At 38.2% G+C, this 21,971-nt stretch overlaps 1 protein-coding gene across 3 annotated transcripts; it reads right to left on the minus strand.

Moving 5' to 3' along the window:
* Positions 1-121: 121 nt before the first annotated feature.
* Positions 122-21,300, minus strand: lpin1a (lipin 1a). 3 transcript variants are annotated; one of them, XM_054612915.1, is made up of 23 exons: positions 21,168-21,300; positions 17,981-18,181; positions 17,428-17,523; positions 13,385-13,481; positions 13,076-13,298; positions 11,752-11,826; positions 11,415-11,507; positions 11,064-11,175; positions 10,095-10,323; positions 9,299-9,451; positions 8,783-8,876; positions 7,941-8,143; positions 7,681-7,774; positions 7,369-7,438; positions 5,657-5,749; positions 5,487-5,551; positions 5,222-5,360; positions 4,516-4,664; positions 4,220-4,306; positions 3,727-3,879; positions 3,209-3,323; positions 2,997-3,100; positions 122-2,871 (listed from the first exon to the last, which is right to left on the minus strand). In XM_054612915.1, the coding sequence occupies exons 2-23, from the start codon at positions 18,170-18,172 to the stop codon at positions 2,703-2,705; spliced, it is 2,805 nt and encodes a 934-aa protein (XP_054468890.1). In that variant the 5' UTR covers positions 18,173-18,181; positions 21,168-21,300; the 3' UTR covers positions 122-2,702. The 3 variants fall into 3 exon arrangements, with proteins under 3 accessions (XP_054468890.1, XP_054468883.1, XP_054468898.1); XM_054612908.1 differs by having other exon boundaries at positions 11,064-11,178; XM_054612923.1 differs by lacking the exon at positions 11,415-11,507 and having other exon boundaries at positions 11,064-11,178.
* Between the last annotated feature and the right edge of the window lie 671 nt (positions 21,301-21,971).

A 21,971-nucleotide genomic window follows, 5' to 3' on the forward strand; every position in this document is an offset into this window, starting at 1 on the left:
TTATTGAAACTATGTAGTTAACAATGTCTTGTAACACGCACTGCTCGGTAGGCTGCTGCAGAGGGCATAATCTTTACATGGGACAGAAAACAAAGACACAGAGACAGACTGCATAACTGGTCAAGAGTTTTTTATAGATCTTTCACAGAAAGAATCAGGTGATAATCATCAAACAAATCAAAATATTTTATCACACAATTAGGAGTTCTTTATACTATAATTACAAGACTACAAGGAAGAAGTATCTTTTGAGTATCAAAAGTGACATCACACAGATCAATGGGTTTTTGGCTAAAATAATTACAAGGTAAAATGTCTTGGCATTTTTGACAGACTGAAAACAATACTAAAGCAATGCACTTCCGTACAAAGATCAGGTGACAAGACAGTGATCATACTATCTACGTAATTAGGCATCGTAGCTTTACAACAGCATGCGCACTCTGCACAGTTTGCTTTTACACAATTTACAGTGGTCTCCCCAAAGGCCTGTGAACATCAACAGTTTAAAAGGTTAATTCCTCATTAGTTTTCTTTTAGCTAAAGTAAATCACAGTACAGCATCAGACATATCTATCTTATGCACAAGTATTTAGCAGTATAACAGACTCAGTCACTGTCAGGGGGCTCCTCTGTTATCAGTTTTCTTGCATTCCGATCATACTTTCATTTTTCTTAATCGTTTTCCGATTATTTAAAATCTTGAGAGAGGTACAAACATAATCTTTTTCCTTTTCTTGAAGCTGTCGGGCATTCAAAACTGCAATATATAATACAGTATTCTTTTCATGCTGAAACTGCCATTCCTGCAACAGGAGGTGGCCGGTTTAAGAACAAATTCACAGTAAAGAATACAATGGTTGCAAGTGCATTTCAATGAACACCAGTAACAAAGTATTTTAGAAAATATATAGTTTGTTTGTTTAGAGTTCACTTCATATAGTCTCCAAAAAATACTGTTAATCATTATTTACCGTGGTTTTCCCATTTTAAGTTAGACGTGATAGAAAATACACACAGGCTTCCATCTCACATAAATGCAGTACAGTAGATGTTATTTGATCAATGAATAAAAACATAAACATTTGATAACAAATAAAGAAGTATGTACACATGAGAAAAAAATAGATGTGTTTGTGAAGAGAAAATTGTACAGTATTTGAATATACTGCATTTATACTGCTCAATTACATGACAGATTAGTGCTGTGCATTAAAGTATACTGATCTGAGTAGTAACAACCCTTCAAAACTTAAAATATATGACCATAGCCCTGTATGGGCTTCTGTAGTAATTGCATTGATGAGCATTAGTCATTATACATAATTATATGTAATAACATACACTCTGACTGATTTATATACTACATTCTAGCATATCACTGGAGTTCACTTATTTGCCTGTATAAAAACAGACAGAAAGAACACAGACTTAAGTTATTTGCATTGCCCTGCATTTATCTAGTGTATTGTCACTGAACACAAGAAAATGTGCCAGAGCCACATATTTCACAGTAGCACGGTCAGAAGACCACACACGTATAGCTGGACCTGCAAAGGAGTTTGGCACAGAAAGATGACTAGATTCACTATCTGTGCTATTTTTGCATGTTCTGGATGGCTTTAATGTAATGAAAGGTAATGTAATGTAATGTTATGTAAGGTTACATGGTGTTTATGGAGCAAAGTGTTTTGCTGTATCCATTGCAGTTGAGGTCAGAAAAGATTACTACAGATACATACCTGGTAAAGGTAAAGCCAAGATGTCCAGTCTCCTCTTACTATTTGGTGAATATATTGCATAAAATGAGTTAAACAGAAAGTATTTTTACCTAAACAAGGTACAAAAATGAGTGATGCACCAACAGGTTTGAGTTTCGAAAAGCTGACTTGTACATGTAATTTATATATTTTTTATTAATTGTGGAAGCCAGTTGGGAGAATGTCTGCTAGACTTCTAAAAAAGATTGGTTATCAGGTGATATGAGAAGGGATGACCCAATATTGATAACAGTCTATGCAAGCCATACAAGTGCAAAATATTAATAATTATATGTGTTTTTCTATCAACCAGCACAAATGAAGAGTGGTGTGGGACGATGGAGAGAATCGGAACCAGTCAAAGGCATTTTTGAGGAAGCTCAAAATCATGCAGTGGGATATTTTAGTAATGTATTGCAATGTTGTGCATTCTGTATAGAACGCCTTTACATTATTTTACTTAAGTGTTTGTGTATCTGTTTGTGTGTGTGGCTGTGAGTCAGTGCACTTTGAAATGTGTGATAATTGAGTCTTTGACTCTGTGTTGAGCACTCTTTGAGTTAGCCTCACTCACAAACAAGGGTTGAAATTCAACAGCATTTTTTTGTTCTTTCCTATATAAAAAAAAGTCTTATTTGTAATATACCCTAACTTCTGCTTGTGTTTTCACTGTTCATTGATGGCAAGGTGGTTTGTCTTTGTGGGATATTGAAAATACATTCATTTATTCTGAATCAATAGTTATCTTAAGTAAAGTCTTTGATCCTTGAGTGAGCCAGGGGTTCATTCTTTTATCAGATAAAGTTCTTGGACACGTTTTTTGTTCTAAAATAACCAACACCTTCACTCTGAATCTGGGCTGCTGACTACACGATGAATCACTAAACCACAGACCACAATCTTGTATGCAGCATCATACATGATGAGTTTGATGGGTTTTTCTCAGCTTGTCTTAAGTGGCTGTGGGTCTTCTTCCTGGTTGGTGCCATCAGGAAGTTGTTCGCTCCAGCAGCTGCCCTGTTTAAAAGTGTCAGAGCAAGGGACGCCTGCTTCCTCATCAAGATCTAGGACCGGGAAGTCATGGTCAACCATCTCACACAGTTGCCCAAAGCTGAGAGGGAGACACAGATATGTTTACAGACTTAGCATAATTCAGACGTCGAACATCTGTACACACATGTGTCCAGAGTCAGATCACATAGATGGAAATCGAATGAAACAGAGAATAAAGCTTACGAGGAGATATGGGTTTTGGCATGCTCCTGTATCAGCTCTCCCTTGGGATTGACAGTGAAAATCCTGTTCAGAGGAACTCCCACCTCCTTATAGGAATATACATCCTGAAATCACACATAAACAAACAATGAGCATCACTACCAAAAGCAAGAAGAACCAACACGTTACAGAGAAAGTACATGCTTGTGTCTGTTCATATGCAGCAGTCTCACCGTAGCTCTGTTGCCAAAAGCAGCATAGAAAGGTTCAGTATTGGGGTAGAACAGCTGCTTTATGTCTGTGAGACACTCAATCTTAAACTTCTCTGGTTTCTTCTCAATCACCTCCCTACAAAACATGACACGACATCACACAAATGTTACACCGCCACTGTAAAGACGTTTCAATTTCCCATGCAGTTGGGTTTTGAAAGGGATTCATCGGTAAGAGATGAAAAAGACTAAGATTAGTAAAAGCATGAAAATCCCTAAAATTGTAGGTTTTGATATTTAATATATTAATATTTATATATTTGCATATATAATATATTAATAATTATAGATATATATGCAAATAGAATTTACTATATCAGCATTAATTGATATTGTTGTGCATATATATATTATTGCTATAACAATATAATAACACCAAATTAAAGTAACATTTATTCAATATTTTCAGTTGGCTTCAAGGCCATATGAATTCCGACTACTCCAGAGTAGCATTTTTGTTAATTTGGTGTGTATCTTACCTGTGCAAGGCAGAAAAAAGACTGCTCGGACTGAGCAGCACCGGGCCAATTGGCAGCATGGTTCCCCTCTCATTGACCCAGTGCAGGTAGCCTCGTGTCATATCAGCCATGCCAATGGCCCTCGCTGAGCAGTACATGAATTTATATCCATTCCTGTGACACAGAGAGACACACATAAAGAGAGAGTTTATACTTAGCTGTGCACTCAGATTTAAATAAGGAATCGTTAGAATGATGCCATTACAAATATTTCAGTTTAAAAAAGTAAACAATGAATTAAACCAGGGGTAGAAAACCTTAGCAACGCATCCCACAACTGGCATGCAGTAACTTAACCAACGACACACGAGCAATAAGTGTGCAAGGGAGGTTTCTGATGTTGAGTGCCCTCTTATCCGCATGCCAAATGACCTCTTTCACAGATATTGGCAGTTTGATAGCCTATGATTCACGTTAGTTGATTAAAAAAAAAAATCCCTAAATTAGCACTCACTGGCTGACTTTGTGGTAGAGCCGTGCGATACCCTGGTGAGTCCAGTCTTTACCCAGTGTGGGAAGGATGTGACCCAGGGTGTCTGACCTACAGCGTGACACAAGAGAGGCAACACCACACAATCAATACAGATAAACTTATAGACACAAACCACCAACACCAAATCTGTGTAAAGGCTAACATCTACTGGTGAGAAGTTGAAACTGAATGTTCTACTGTTAAAGCCTGGCTTGTGAATCTCCCATTGGCCAATAACAGTGAACGGGAGACCATCTCTATATATTGCTTTCCCTTACCTGGTGATGGTACCATCTATATCAGAGATGACTATCTTGTCATCCCAGTTCCAAAGATAGATTGTGCCATTGCAACGACAGGTGCCCTGGTACTGAGTGGTCACACTGAACACCACTTCATTAGGACCTTCCTTCAGCTGCAGGCTAGCCTGTAAACCCCCCCCCCCCACACACACACACACACACACACACACACATACACACACACACACACACACACACACACACACACACACACACACACACACACACACACACACACACACACACACACACACACACACAAACAAACACACAACATAGATTGAAAGAAGGAAAATTAAAAAGTGTTTGTTTCAGTGTTAGGCTCGTTTTAAACTAAAGGTAAGGGCAAGGAACATAATTCAATAACAGAAACAACGTATGGTGTATTCCCTTAAACAAAATCTTAGAATAACACCTTTAAATGAAAGATACACTTAATGTTGCCAACTATCTTTCATTCCAGTGTTTGCAGTGATAGAGACTATAATCCATAAAGCCACATGTTTTCCTTCCATTGTGACCATTTCGTGATTGAGAGAAGCTGGTCCAATGGAAGACAACATATCCAGGCTTGTTATATAAGTAATGTATGTACTTTGTCCACATTTTTGCTTTTCAATAGTGTGAAAAACGTATAAGATAAATAATAAATAATACTAAAACCAACAGTAGTAATACATACCAGTTGCTCTGAGGTGAGCCGAAGAGTCTTCTTATAACAGACGCTGCTTGAACTCACAAGGAGCTCTGACGGGCAAGATCCTGACACCTGATTGGCCAATCTGTGGTCCTCATCGCTAGAGGATGACTCATCCTTCATCCTGAAAAATCAAATACAACCAACTTGTTGGAACTATGAAAACTGAAGCAAACAGGAATGTTGAGAGAGAAATATGGTGATTTAAAAAGTGCAAAAGAAAAAAGAGCTACAAATTGTCTGAAGTTACCCGTTTCCTGAGGGCATAGTGAGAGAGCTGTCTCCACTGTCCCCTCCTGTATCTGTCACTGATTCCTAAAGTGCACAAATGTCAAAGGTCACAACTGGTTTAATCAACTGAAACATTGTTGCATGTGTTCACGTGAAGCTCATTAATAATGTGTGCATCTCTGCACTTACTGATTTGGAGTCGCTGTTCCTGCTCCTCCATGAGAACCACCAGCGTCCTCCTTTCTTTGGCATCTTCTCCTTCATGATGTTCTCCACTGAGGCCTGGAGACAACCATTCACATACAACTCAAAACTGACTGAAAATGTAACTCAAAACTGATAGAAAAAAACTCAAAATGATGTGAAGCACAAAACATAGGTAAACCAATAAACAAATGAAAAAAAAAAAGCACAAAAACAGAGATCATAGCAGAAAACCACACACAACTCGAACTAAATCACCAAAATGAAGGCAGCTACGGGTGGATTTTCAATGGCACACAACAAAGAGCAAAGGTTGCAAAGTAAAACCTGAAATGAAGATTGTGACTGGAGCAGTGGGGGAAATGCACAAAGACACACCACAAGGAAGAATAGAAAGAGATGTGGTTGCTAGTGGTAAAAATTTATGGAAAAAAACAAGCAGACAGACAAAGACATGCCCTGACCAACACTGAAGCAAAGCAAGAAAACCTCATACGGGTTGGGAAGGGCTGGAGCCAAACAGGCCAGGGAGGCAGTATGAGAAGAGGCCAAACGCAGAAAACACATAACTCAAACACCAACACTTGGTACAAACAAACATTAAACAGATGTTGGGAGCCAGAAAATATTTAAATAAAAGGGAAAAAATAGGGGGGATAAAGACATGACATTATTAAAGTGTTAGGAAAACAGATTTAAAGCCATATTTCACTATGGTATAAGACTAGCAGCTTTGATGTGAGCTTCCGCATCTTGGTATCCATAACAATGCTTTGTCCACTGTAATTCGTGTAGATAATCAAATATAATTTGTATTGTACAACAATAACTGAAAAGTTTGATTATTTATTATTATGAGAGCCAGAAACAAATGTGAATGCACATCAGGTAGCATTTGCTTTGCTTTTTATTGTGAAACAAAGATTAGACACCGGTAAATGACAACACTGAAGTGACACATCAGGTTAGGGAGAATTAATAATAGTTAATAAATGCAAAATGCTGGGAGTGCACAGGAGAACGTGATGCAGGGGATGCAAGTGGAACACTTAAGACACCAAACATAACCCAACAAATGAATGATAATATAATCAAATTAAAGAATTTAAAAACAAAATATAGTTATTAAGGAATTCCAAATAATAATCATATTACTTGTTGTAGCCCCAAGCATTTCATTTTAATAATAATAATCAAATGATCATGGAACAGCACTAACAAATAACTATGTAACTTGGGGATGGTGCACTCTTTTCTGCTGCAACCTGTCATACTACAGTACTTTAAAATGCTACCTAATTACATTTTGGAGAGAATTATTTTAGTCCACAGCATTTATCACAGAGCTGTAGTGACTACTTATTTTGCAGATTCTGATTTTAAATACAAAACGATTACAAACATTGTGTACAGTACTACTGCATGAAAATGCTGCGTACACAGTATTGCATCAGTAATAATAACAAAGTATTGTAATATGCTGCATAAAAATATAAATCTGAGAGGGTCCATTTTGTGCTAATGATTACTATGACGTATGATACACTAAATACATTTTGGTGATACAACTGGGTAATTTAAGACAAATAAATATGAGAACTTCTCACCCACTGAATCCATAAACTCATAACATAAAACATATAGTCAACTGTAAACAAATGAAGGTAAATATTCATGTATTACTGTGGTGGTCTTACCTGTGGCAGTGGTTTCTGGTAGACCTGCATGGCCAACATGACAGGAGCTGCCGTGTTCCAGTTGTAGTACCTAAAACAGATGACAGAGGGAGCTTTAAGCGCCTCTTTATACCTCAGACTTCTATCTGAGGAATAATAGGTGTACACACATATATATACACACACACATATATATATGTATCCCTTTTTTAGTCTTTGTGATGATTGATTTCCTAAAACGTTTAACTTTTCCTTTGAAAGCTCAATTTTGGCGTGGTGCCAGTCTTAATGTGTATCACACATAGGTGCTGAATACAGTACATGAGTACATACTTGTTTCCTATCTTGACCACCAGGTTAGGGTCGTCGATAATAGAAGGGTTTTCAGAGAACTGCAGGTAGGAAATTGCCCTCTCCTGGAACTGCTCTGTGGCATGAAACACACACAGACACAGTACATACAAAGGCAAGAACATACACAGATTGACGGACGTGTTTAAACCTGAAGAAGGGGGAAAACGTTCAAACTGAACAGAACTGTAAACTTTTATTTTCCTTTCTGTCATTGCCTCCTTGCACATTACTTATCCTACCTCTTGTGATCTCGCTGTTGTCAGTGAGTCCTCCGCACAAAGAGATGGCAACATGAGGCAGGTCCCCTACTTGGTCAGACAAACTGTCTACGCCGCTGTCCATCCCACTGCTACCCACTGACAGTGGGGACTGATCGGCGCTCCGCACTCCCATCATTAGCATCATCTCGGAGTCCCCTTTCATTGAGCTGCTGCCTCCGTCACTGAGGAAAGAGAGTAACACATGCTCTAACACACATACATCTCTGAAAAAATATTGTTGTGATGGTGTAATAAACACTAGCCTAAAGTGCCTTTAAGTACCTTAACAGTTTTGAAGAGCAGCACATTTTATGTTTACATCAGCTAACTAAGGTCACCACAATTATTTAACTGTAATAATAAATTATTGCAAGTATTTACAATAAGTTGCAGACTGAAAATTCATCCGTCCAGACTGTACCTTGACCCATAAAAAACTAACAAAAAACCTCTGTCTGTATCTCTTATTGTTTGTAAATGTAGCACTTGAAGTAGATCAGCGTATTTGATTGAGTTGATGTACTTTTATGAATCTTGCACTTTTTTTCCCTTGTACCCATGTGGTTGAATGCAATCATTGTAAGTCGCTTTGGATAAAGGCGTTAAGTAAATAAATGTAATGTAATATAATGCAGTGATAGTTAGCTATAGCCATATATCACAAAAATTGTCCAAAAAAAATTCTATGGTGGCAGCCAGAGGATGAATAACACCACATGAAAGCCCTTTATCCAGTAGGAATGTTTTATTTGGATGGAATATGTTTTGTACTCGTATGAAGGCTTATATGAAGTTACTTATGTAAATGTTTGTTACTGAACCTTTTAGGGAAGTAGAGAGCAGCTACTTCAGGCTCCAGCTCTGTAATGTCGTCCAGGTATATGCCATCAGCACCGAGGTGTTGGCTTCTCTTTTCTAATAATAGACAATATTTAACATCATCAGTAGCAGTAGCATGATAATGAAGCATATAGACACTTTGTGTTCAAGAAAATCTTTTGTTGTCCTCTCACTGTATGCATTACTACATGCAGCTTTGACCTCAGACACTGCCCCATACACAAATGGCATCTTGGTCAAAACAACACTTCAAAATAAAAGCAGTTCCTGCGGCACTATGGATGACATAGGCCCAATATTAAATCCCTAATTCACTCAAACCATATGTTTGCAGCCCTCTGTGGGATAGTGTGTTTTAACATTAGCAGAATAAGGGCATAAACAACTTCAGGATCTCCTCATAAACTTCAGGCCTCTTTTCAAAAATTGCGTAAAACATTTATTTCACAATTTATGCACACTTTTGTTCATGTATGCTTGAGAAAGTGCATTTATACCTTTCCTCTTTGATGGTGAATCAGTTCTTCTAATGGGACTTCCTCTATTCCCACCTTCATCAAGATGATCAAGGAGAATCCTGGGAGACACTGAGCAGGCTGTGAGACCCTCCATCTCTGGACATGATGGCCCAACACTTTCCACCTCTCTGGCTAGAGAAAGAAACAAGAGTAAAGAATAAAGGGAAGCATAAAAACAAGCTCATGGGTCACCAGGATATATTGATAAGTGAGGTTAACGTTAGAATCTTTCAATTTGGATTTTAAAATGCACTCGAATCCGTCTGTTCTGTTCATTTATGATTCATCCATGGAAATGCTAACAAGTCTCAGGCGATTCACTCGGAAATCACATGGAAAACATGGAAAAACAAACCACTGGAGGTCACTAAAGTGCAAGTGTATGACAGAGAGATGTTACCAATACATGAAAGGTGATGAGTAAAAACACAATTACATACAGTACCAGTCAAAAGTTTGGACACACCTTCTCATTCAATGGTTTTTCTTTCTTTCTTTCTTTCTTTTTTTCTACATTGTAGATTAATATTGAAGACATCCAAACTATGAAGGAACACATATGGAATTATGTGGTAAACAAACAAATGCTCAACAAACCAGAATATGTTTTAGATTTTAGATTCTTCAAAGTAGTTGAATGAGAAGGTGTGTCCAAACTTTTGACTGGTACTGTATATATTTTAATATTTTAGGCTGTAATGTAATTCTATGAAATTGTAGAGAGTACTTTGGACATTAACATAATTTTTCTCTCCCATAAAGCTTTCATGCTCACCTCCAGCCCTGTCCCCAATCTGAGTGGGTATTTCCACCCCGGCTCTATTTTTGCTTTCTTCAGTGTCTTTGTCCTCAACATGAGCAGCAGTCTCCCCTGACTGGGGAGCATAGAGGGTTAAGGAGGGGGGTCCAGTGTCACTGATGGCTCTGAAGTGAGTGCTGGCAGACACTGGGATGGAGACTGCTGTGGCAGGGTCTTGCTTCTGGAGGGAACTCAAGAAGGATGGCTATGAAAGAGAGAGAGAGAGAGAGAGAGAGAGAGAGAGAGAGAGAGATCAAACTTGTTACACAATATTTTTGTTTTGTGTGTTCAAGTATGTTTCTACCCTTACTTTTTCTTATTTCCATTTATTTTTCCATTCTGGTAAATATGCTTATTTGCTTCTTTTAGATGAGAAGACTGATACCACCCATGGTAAATATGTTGCCTGTTAGCTTAGCTTAGCATAAAGAAAAAGGAGAACAGAGAAACAGCTCGACTGTCCACCTAACAGCGACTCTAAAGCTCACTAATAAAACACATCATATCTCATTTGTTTAATTTGTGCAAAAACAATGGTGTACATTTTTTTTTTCATTTTATGGTTTGCAATGTGCCTGACTATTTCTTGGTCAAGTAACTTTCTGTAAATCTCCTCTGGTTGCCCGGTTACTGCTTATTATATTATTAATGTTAAACAATCAGCTTTTGAGGTGTTGGTAGTTTTCAGTCTTTATGTTAAGCTAAGCTAACAGGCTGCTGGCAGTGGCTTCATATCCCCTGAAATTTTAAAATGTTCCTTTTATGGCAGTGAAATTTTTCATTAGTATGTACAACCAATACAAAATGCATATGATTTAGACAATCTGAATAAAATATGTAAGCATGCTGAGGTGATTTCTGCTGTAGGTATGTTTGTGTGTGTGTGTGTGTGTGTGTGTGTGTGTGTGTGTGTGTGTGTGTGTGTGTGTGTGTGTGTGTAAATACCTGGGCAGCTTGTGGCAGCTCCCCCCAGGTCCACATCATCTCAGGGTTGTCTTTGTTCTGATTGGTTAGCTCTGAGTCGCTCTTCGGCGTTGATGACCTAGAATTGTCGGGGCTGCTGGGAAAGAGAAAGACACTTGGTTATATCCATTTGCACTCCATATTCTAACAGATAAAGTAACTTCAACAATCATAATAAAATTCTAAATACTTTAATAAAATATAGCAGAAATTCTAATATACAATTAATGATTTCCAAATATTGTATCTGTTTCCAGCAAACTGTGAGCTTTTCTTTCATTAATGCATTATTTCATTTCAAGCATTTAGAGAGGGGGCAATTGAAGATGATACCTAACAGGGCTGGAGAAGTGAGAAATCTTCTGAGGACACGACATAGACAGACCACAGGGTGGAGGGATTGAGAGAGTATCCTTACTCATGTGACTACAGGAAGATAAGAAGACAAAGAAAGAAACACCAAAACAGAAAAAGAAGAGGAGGAGACGGAAAGAGAGAGTGAGAGACAGTGAATCATGATAACTATCTGGTCAAAATGTATTAAAAATGCTTTTTACAATATGAATAGAGTAAAAAAAAGAACTGAATGGAGGATAGGAAGAGTTTAAAAAGACAAGAACAAGTTCATCATAAAGTGTGTATCTCAATGTGATTTGTGTCAAAGTAATACCTCTGTGGACGGATCCAATCAGTGCTGGGGTGTGTGTGCGTGTTGGCTGTGGACCCCTGATCACCATACACAAGCCTGAACAAAAACACAGTCATGAAGGGAGATGTCACTTATATACATACACACATTACTTCACAGCCTGTGCACCCACCATACTATATAAATACATGGTGTCTCAGCAAGTCCAAATAAGGTCAAACAAGAGGTTTTATTTATAATCATAAAAATGTCCCCAAGAAGAGTTTATCTCGTCCTTACTTTGGAAAATGTCAGTCTGTTTGACTGTAACCACACATAGTACAGTAGTAACTATGACATGAGGTAGACACACATTATTTTATGTCTTTAAAAGTTTTGGCAATTTTCCCACCCTAACATGTGGTTAACTTCCTAAAAAAGGAGCCATTATTTTAAAGAGACAGAAAACACTGTGGGAACGAATCCCTGGAGCGGGTTATCAAAGGGATACATACGTAAACACAAACATGCACACACATGTAGACTCAACCATCAAGTAATTCTCATCTATCTTAATTGTTCCTAAGAATTTTATCTCAGCCATCGCAATGATTTTACTGAATTTAGACAGAGGGGGCATTACAAAAAATAGATGGAACATTCATTTTAAAGGTGCCAATATTCATGTCATTAACATTTTATTGGACCTGATGTTGGCGCTAGATAATAAGTGAGGGTAAGACCAAAGTCTTTATAACTAATCTTAAAGGGGGCATGATTGTTTGTACAAATTTCATGGCATAGATACAAGAACTGTTGAGATATTTCAGTACGGCCTTGAGTGGTCTCCATTCCCAACCCACAGAGCCACGTCGCTATAAATGGACAAATTCCAATTTGAGTGTTAACAGAATGTCCTCAGGCATTTTTTTAACTCCTGTTCTTCTGATTCATGCGGTACAAATACTAATGCCGTTTTTAGATGGCTGGAACATCCACTGACAAACTGGGCAGCAGCTCATCTGCTTCACAAACAGAATTGACTGCTGATAAAAGTTGTTCACCACAGAAATGAAAGAATGTTACTGACATTTAATAATCTCTGTCAACGTCTGTCTCCATCACTCACTCTCTCTCTCTTTCTTTCTCACACAGGCACACACCCACACACACACACACCAACAACAACATAACAACAAAATGACTTAAAGGGAAAGCCTTTTCAAACTCCTAATTGTAAAGATTTACATCAGACAGCAACTGTTGGCTCAAACATACGAGTTATACTGTCAATCGTGAAAGCCTAAAATGTTCAAAATGAAACAAACAATCAAACTATCCGTCACTTGTACACTAACATACACACCTGTTGTCACTCTCTCTCTCCTCGTCCGAACTCAAGTCAATAGTAAACATATCTTGGTCCTCTGAGAACTCTTCTCCGCTCTCCTCTCTCCTCCCTCCTCCTCCTCCACCGCCTGTCTCTAGCCGTGTCTTCCTCCTCTTCTTCCTCCTCTTCTTGATCATGCCGCCATCGATTTGCTGCAGTCCTAGGCTCAGGACAGGAAGTGAGCTGCAGGGGATGGTATCTATGTGATGTGATAGAGTGGCATGAAAACTGTTATTAAAGCACACACAAACATAATCACAAATCTTTTTTTTCAACAGGGCCTACCATGGTGACGAGAACAGCCCCTGCCTAACTGAGACTCCATTAACTCTGCCCCAGTTGACATGATGGGTGACGTTGCTAGGTAGGATGGAAGTTTTTCCTGTCAAAATAGAAACGGGACATTATCATATAAGGTTGTTGATATCGTCAAAAATGATGATTAACTTGCATATCAAACTGAAATTAACCGTATTTTATGTAAAATAATTGAAATTTGGAATTAAATCATTTGGGAAAGATTGCAAAGACAAAGTGGAGAAGAAAATAAAAGTGTGTGTAAAGCTGCTGTATCTAGGCACAGTAGTGCTTTGAGCTAAATGCTAATACTAGCGTGGCAACATCCTCACAATGATAATGCTTACAGATGTTTAGCCGGCAAAAATGTTTTGCGTGTAAGCATTTGCCATTAGACCACAAAACGAAAGGACCATTACAGTACAACCTTGACTGAAAATAAAAATTGGGGAACAAAATGGTGATAGATGAAAAGTCAGGGGATCACCAAAACCATTTGGCTTCATCCACTCGGCCCTTTTCACAGCAGACATTTTTACATGTCATTGCAGGGTATATACTAGATGTAATTAGTAAACTTAAATTCCCCGCTCCATTTATGTAGGTGGGCCAGGGCCCTCTCTGCATGCTGGCTCACTGGAATGGCTGTGACGCACTGAATAGAATGGGATCATAATTCACTTTATCAATAACACCTGTGTTTACCCTGCAATGCCATGTCAAAACGGCTGCTGTGAAAGGGGCCTCTTGGGACCATGAATGTCTCTATTAAATGTCAGGCCCATCCATTAAGTAGTTGTTGAGAAATGCTGCTAGAATGGCTGAACAAGACAAAGAGTCTTCGGCCATGCACTGTAAGGCTGTACTTAGGCACAGTGGTGCTATAAGCTTAATGCCCATATGTCAACATGCTTACATACTGATGATTCTAAGCAGGTATAAAGTTTATACCATGATTTCCATCAAGTTCAGTTTGTTAACATGATAATATTTGCTAATGAACACTAAAAACAAAATAAAGCTGAGGCTGATTGGAATGTAATCAGTTTAGCAGGTATTTTTTACATTTTAACCTGACGATTGTGCTAAAAGAAAAGTCACAGGATCATCAAAGTGATTACAATCCATCCTGAGGGGGACATGCATGTGCAGACCTTATTTCTGTTGAATAGTTGTTGAGACATTAAACTTTAACCACAAATGTAGTGGCCATTTGTCGGAAAAATCAAAAACAAATCAAGGGGCCACTGATGCACCATGGGTTTGTGGTTTACGCAGGCAAATAAATGCATTTTCCGTACTGGATTCTGTGTTTCTGATGATTTATTTAACAAAACAAAACATGCAAGCAAACAGATGAACAAAGAAAATCCTGTCGCTGCCTCTGCTGCTCTGGTAAAAAAAACACAGGCCCATCATGTACCTGCCTACTCCTATATTATAATGCAGGTGCCCACAGTGTTACCCAGTTCATAAACAAACCAAACACTAAGTTTGCTACACAACAAGAAAAAACAATTATACTAAACGAATCATTATCAGTTATCTACATATATCAAATAATATAACCTAAATAATTAAACATCTAGAATAATTAAACAACACTAAATATTAATAAAATAACTAAATACTAACTTCAAATCAATAGCTACTACAACAAATGTAAACATGCTGGTGCTGCTGGGGGGAAAGTATGAGAATGATGAGTGTCTGAACAAAATTGCAATGCAGTCCGTGTAATATCAACATTGCTAAAATAGATATCAGCATCCTTGGAGCCAAAAGCTTGGCTAAAAAATATGATATGCATATGTGTATAAAATATCAACATAATCTGTTTGGAATTTGGGTTTGAGCTCAGATTAGTGAAATCACACAGATTCACAGTCTCACTACAATATGACAGAAAGAGACAGAGGAAAAGATATAGAGATGATCCAAAGACTGCAGACTGACACATGCATCGCAGTGCACGTGTTGTGACACAATCCAACAGATCAATTCATTTTGGCGGAAGAGAAAAAGGGACAGAGCTCAAGATGGGCACTATGCCAGGTCACATCTCATCTGTTCAGAGCTTTCATTTAAATGTTTTTGGATGCTTCAGTCTCAATCTTCTAACTAATCTATTAACATAACTCTTCATTTCAAAACTTAACATGTTATTTCTATTATTATGGTTTTCTGCAAAAAACATAATCTACCAGCATCAAGGGAATAATGTGACATTTATGAATTCTATTTTTTAAGACAAATCCACGTCACCCCCAAAGCAGAGCAGCAATACAGCATTTGTTAATACTTCCGTTTACACTGCAAGAATAGATGACATACTGTAATAACTTAGATTATTAGAGAGAGGCTTTCAATGTAACCACATTGAAATGAATTACAGCATGTGGATTTATTACCAAACATTCAGAGATTCCTGAGGTTCTAGCCTGAAGATTAATTTCTGCTGAAACATTTACTTAATGTCTCCTGTGCAGGATCGACTACACAAGCTGCAACATATCCTCAGATTAAACTTTACCCCCTGAGCAACAAAGATGGAGAGAGCAGATGATGTGTGGTAGAAAAGGGAAAGAAGATTTGGCTTGCTGCCAAATAGTTCCTTAAAAATGTTGTTGATCTTTTTTCATTCAAAACGGTGAGACAATAACTGTTAGAGACAGACGGAGCAAAAACACTGATGGAAGATAAATCATTTGATACAGAAACAGACCATACTGTGGCAATCATCAAGCTGCCATATCTGACAGTGTTTCATTTGTTACATGTTTATCTGTGCTTTAGTACTGTACAGTAAAGTATCTATTGCAAGTGTTGTCTGCCTAAATGGGCTGTGCAGTCCATGTGCAACCGACTATAGGGAAGGTGAAATTTGCAAAGTTATAAATAACCCTCTGGTAGTTTTCCACTCTGCGGAGAAAAGTAAGGTCAAGGATTTTGACGGAGGGGTCAAACAGTAAGAGATACATGGCCAAAGAGAATTTGCAAATAATTCTCAGTGTTTGTTTGAATTTGAAAAAGTGTCTAAGGCATTCAATTAACATACTTTATTTCCCCATCCATTGAGGACTGAGGCATTACAATATTCTTGCAGGACACACTCCAAACAGCACCAATGGGACGACTGTTGGAGAAATACTCCCAATCGCTGACGGAGACAGTAAGTAATGAAAGCAGAATTACAGCAATGTAATTCCGCAGATTAGGAATTAGATCTTCCAGAGTACTAAATATTCCTCTTAATTCCTAGCTGGGAAACATAGCCAACTCTAATCATGCTCCCCACTGATCCTTGCTTCCTTCACAACAGTGCTCCCCCTCATGCCCCTGACTCTCAAACTTCCCATGAACCCTTGCCTTTCATTTTACAGAGTCAGTTGTCAACTCAAAAGGAAAGGTTCCCAGGACAGATTTTTTTCTGATGTATTTCTATTTGTGCGGCAGATACTTCCATGTAATATGATATATTACTGTTGCATAGAAAACTATTTAGCTGGGGCTTTTTTATTGTGCAAATACTGTATGATTCTAGTTTAACTGAGTATTTTGAAGATTGGAGCAAAACAGTGACCAAAGACTATAAAATGGATTGGATGTTTGTCAAGTACTTTTTCTTTATCCTATCTGTTCATACACAACCAAGATACCGTTCACATTGTAGATTACATTGTCACGTTGTCATTGGACTCTAGAATGAAGGGATGAATGAGTGATGTGTTTTCTGGGTGCATAGTTCATCGCATACCATTCCATATAGTTCTGTAAGTGCATATATTTTTTATTTTTGTGCGGGACTGAACCCTGAACTCTGTGGCTGATAACAGCAGTGCACCTGAATAAAACATTGGAAAAAATAACTATGATGGCTACTGAGCTACTATTGGCAATGCATAATATATGCATCATATAACAAGACTTTTTGTTTTATTTTAGCTCAGCCTTTATGATGTCAGTGAGTTATGTTCCTTCCTATATTTGTTCGTGTTAACTGACTAATTACTCTGTCAGTTATTACTCACCAAAGTGTTCTCAGTCTCTTCGACGAAGAAGGCCTCTCCATTCTCTCCCAGCTTCATGTGCAAACTCACTGGCTCTCCATTAATTTCTATGTCCACCTGCAGGAGAGAACAATAATCTTTAAAAATTAACATATTTAAACCAATTTGGGATTTTGAGTCACCATAATCAGAAACTGTTAGTTCTGTAAGTATGTATTACAAATAGCAATTACTGTATTTTGTGTGCTCAACTTTTAACTGTACTGTAATGCAGAGTTGTAATGCATTACTGTTTGATTCTCAGACAGTATAATATAGTTTCTGGCCTGCTGAAATACATTAAATAAATTAAACATAAAATATCGTCCGGATTTTGCTGCAATGTGTGAATTTGTCATGAAAGTATCTACAAATTTGAATGTCAAACTTTAACTTGTAAAAGTTTTTATTTTTTAATTTGCCTTTGCTTTTATGCTGCTGTCAGAATACAAGTGTGAGAAACAGTGTTGGAGTACAAAAAAGAAAACGAAAAGAAGAGTGAAAGTGTGAGGGAGGCAGCACCCTATAATCTCACCACTTTCTCACGAGACCGCAGGACGCCCATCTTTCCGAAGCGTACGTGGAAGGGGGAGCACTGCATGGAGCCATCGGGCTGCCGGACCACGATGACATCTATACATCCAGACAGTGTTGCAGGGTTGAGTCCCCTGTAAAGCTCCTTGACCTGCACAAATACCTGGCCCGCCAACTGACCCACATAGTTCATGGTCTGTAACTGGAGACAGACAGAGAAGGAAAGAGGGAGAGAGAGTTTTGGTTGATTACTTTACAGAGACAACTTTTTTCTCTTTTTTGTCCATTAAATTAGGTTTTATCTACATTTGCACAGCCATGCACTCAGGCAGGGCAAATCACCTTCAATGGACCTATTGACTATTGGGGATCAAACTCTTGACAGATGAGATGTTTTATGTAAGGCCTTCCTGCCACATTAAAATACATTATTGATCCACTGAGTCCAATTACTGCCTACACACGCAGCCAACCTTGCCATCTTTGTTTGAAACCATAAACAATTCAAGTATTCCTGTGGCATTGCTAAGGCACAAGGTTTGTGATTGGTATGTGGGTGCATGGATGTGAAAACATTCAGCTTTTCCTAAAAATAAAAAAAGAAGATGGTTTGTATATTTATGTAATGCAAACACACTCCATCTGGGACAAGAGTAATCATGTGGTGCTGTGCCAGTCTCTCGGATCCACAGCCTCTAATGCCCTCTGTCTAGAATGCCAAACATGGCCCTGGAGAGAGACACAGACAGGAAAATGCATTCACTGGGCTGTGAGATGGGTGGTTGTTGATTTGGTGTTTAGAGAGAGAGAACAGTAAGAAAATACATTTAGCGTCCAGGAAAAAATCAATAGTACAGTTATACTTATTAATAGATAAGTAGATATTTCATTCTTTCATGAAAATACTTAAACATAAGAAATCTATTTAATTATTTACAATGTACATGTTGGACTACATTTAACACCAGCGAACTGTCCTATAGTAGCATCTGCAGGTATGGCATCAGTGAAAGTATGTGGTAAACACATATTTTAGATTATTTTGTTTACATTGCAAAACATCTAAATCCACTTTCAACTGTTGTGCAATGCAATATAATAAATTATTTATTTAGCAAACTGACAGCCATAGTGTTTACTTAGGCTTCAAGCAAGGGTGAAACCATTGCTAATGTGAAACATCAGAATTTGCTAAATGAGTTGGACGGGTGTCATTCAAAGGAAAAGGGAACAAAACACTAAGAAGAGCATTGGAAAAAGGACAAATGTATAAACACACACACACACAGGCACAAAGTATGACATCACTGTTTTATCTCCATAACAAACTGTCCCTTCAAATCTCCACCTGCCACCTGTTTGTGCTGACTCAGATACTGGTCTCAGATACAACATACACACACACACACGCACACACACACACACACACACACACACACACACACACACACACACACACACACACACACACACACACACACACACACACACACACACACACACACACACACACACACACACACACATTATCACAGCGTGCCTAGAGGACAGATGGCCTTAGTTTTTGGCAAACCATGTGAGAACATTAGTAAGAAGAGGATGATTTGTTAACACCCATCAATTACTGGTAATCTCAGATTGGGACTCTCCTGCTCTCATGACCCAGCATTATTCTGTTGTACATCTGAGCCACACTTAATCTTAACATCAGACTTGTTCAGACCTGCTCACCATACTTACAGAACTCACTACTACACTGTTATTAAACCAATGAATACACCTGGTCCAGACTGAGCTTCATGGTACGCCTGCTTACATTAAATCTAATTATATTTGAAGGTGTATTTACTGTAAACAAAAATGACAATCAATCACATGTACTTAAAAAATAAACAGTTGTGCCTCCTTAATATGTTGGACTTGGACAGGTGAGTCAATCCAAATAACAAAAAAAAAAAACATTTCTCTTACGTAAGTGATATCTAGCTGTGCAATGAGCTTTGCTTTTCCTATATTTATTTTTTACTACAGTAGAAAGTAGCTCCAATTAAACTGTTTACACTGAGGTCTGTGGATTATCCACCTTAACCAAGACACTGTTTTTGGAATATAAAATGTTTTTCAATGCTATGAATGAAAAAGTACCTGTATAGCTAGATACCGCAGCAATGAAAATATGTAAATGTTGCTGTTTTGCCATTTGGTTGCATTGACCCTTTAATCTCTATAACTCTATATTTTGACAATGATTGCATAATTATTTGACCCCTTGTTCTTTTTTTTTTCTTTGTCTCACAAAAAACACACATGCACTCACTCCTGGACATGACCCAGACCTGATATCACTGTCAACATCGACCACGTGCAAACAGATGGGGCCATCGATATGCACACACACACACACACACACACACACACACACACACACACACACACACACACACACACACACACACACACACACACACACACACACACAGCCGAAGCCTTGCCCAGTCGTCCAGCCAATCACAATGCTTCTCCATTATGTAATAGCCAATCACGAGACAACGCACATAGGGCCATTCAATGTAATGCAATGCCCTTTCAGTGTTGTACTACAACAGTAAAGGAACCTTGTAGCTGCTGTTATTCCTGAGGCGAGTGAGCAACAACACTCAAACCCCACAGAGGCTTGTTTATTAAAATTAAGTTAATGTAACTCTCACTACAGCACAGGCATTGATACACATAAACAGAGAGGATGAAGATATTTACAGACAGATTATATGAACATTACATCTATTAAATGTGACTGGAGCAGCAGTTTTACACTTTGGGATTACTGACACAACCAAATGGCTGCAAGGGGATTTGAAGATTCTTTTTTATTTCTAACTATGTCTGACCTTATCCTCTATAAATAGGCAACATAAATACATACATACATGAAAACGCCTATGTTGAAGCTGAAAAACACGAGGTTGTGATTGTAGTATCAAGTGTGGCCTGTGAGGCGACATGTAAACATCTGCACACGGGGTGAGGCTCTGCAGTCTGCACCGCAGCTTCATTCAAACAGCCGAGCATAGTATTAAGGAAAACCTAATACCTAATACCTAATACCGAATATATATATATATAGGCTATTACGATGTTTGATATTCAACCAATGACAGGTTACTGTACAAGCCAGCAATCCTACTTACATTTGTTATTGATTTCGCCCTTCGCTCCGAAATCTTTCCGCCATTCAATTAATCCGCCAAAGCGTCCTCTCCGGTGTTAGTCCGTTCAGTGTCCGTCTTCAGATCGCACATGACCCGCGACGCTTTGCTGACATCTGATCTTGACATCCCCGCTCGAGGCTGCCTCGCTATTTAAACCACTGCTAACATATTCCTCCCACCACCACCGGACTACAAGTACAGAGCGATCTGGTTGGCTGAGGCGGCACTGACGTCACACAATGTTGCTTGAAAATTTCCCTCTTAAAATCAATTCTATTTATATATGTATTTATTTATCAGGCTTTACTGTAATTGTATGTGATGTTATACTATATCTGTGTTTCCTCATCCATGGCTGCTATTATTTTAACTTATCTGAGTCTACTACTGTCTTATAAGGTTTAATAAAAGGATTAACAGGTTGTAATTAATGGCTTTATTAATAGATAATAAATAATTTATTGATATGTTTTGGATTCCATGTAACCCATTTTAAAGAACTACTGTTGGGTTGCCATGTTCTGGCTGTGCTCATTCCTCAACCAGCATGAAACCTGATTTGTTGTTTAAGCTTTAACTAATGAGGAAGACCCATCACGTGGACTATTTGACCTCTGACCTTTATGTATCAACAACATACTGACATTTAAACCTGCAGACCTAGACCATTAAGACCCCCTTATTAATGATGTGTTATCATTCATAATGACACATTTGACAAACACTTGTTACAACTTGTTAACCCTTTATAAGGGATGTTATTAGAAAGTGGCACCTTATTTA

Source organism: Anoplopoma fimbria, chromosome 2, assembly GCF_027596085.1.
Source record: "Anoplopoma fimbria isolate UVic2021 breed Golden Eagle Sablefish chromosome 2, Afim_UVic_2022, whole genome shotgun sequence".
NCBI lineage: Eukaryota > Metazoa > Chordata > Actinopteri > Perciformes > Anoplopomatidae > Anoplopoma > Anoplopoma fimbria.

Bases quoted from the DNA above. Each gene is read 5' to 3' on its own strand.
- lpin1a (XM_054612908.1), bottom strand. From the start codon at position 18,172: ATGAACTATGTGGGTCAGTTGGCGGGCCAGGTATTTGTGCAGGTCAAG. The intron at 10,324-11,063 runs GTATTTACACAC...TCTCTTTCATAG, and splicing joins AGCTGCCACAAGCTGCCCAG to CCATCCTTCTTGAGTTCCCT. The intron at 8,144-8,782 runs GTTCAGTAACAA...CTCTTTCCTCAG, and splicing joins GCTCTCTACTTCCCTAAAAG to TGACGGAGGCAGCAGCTCAA.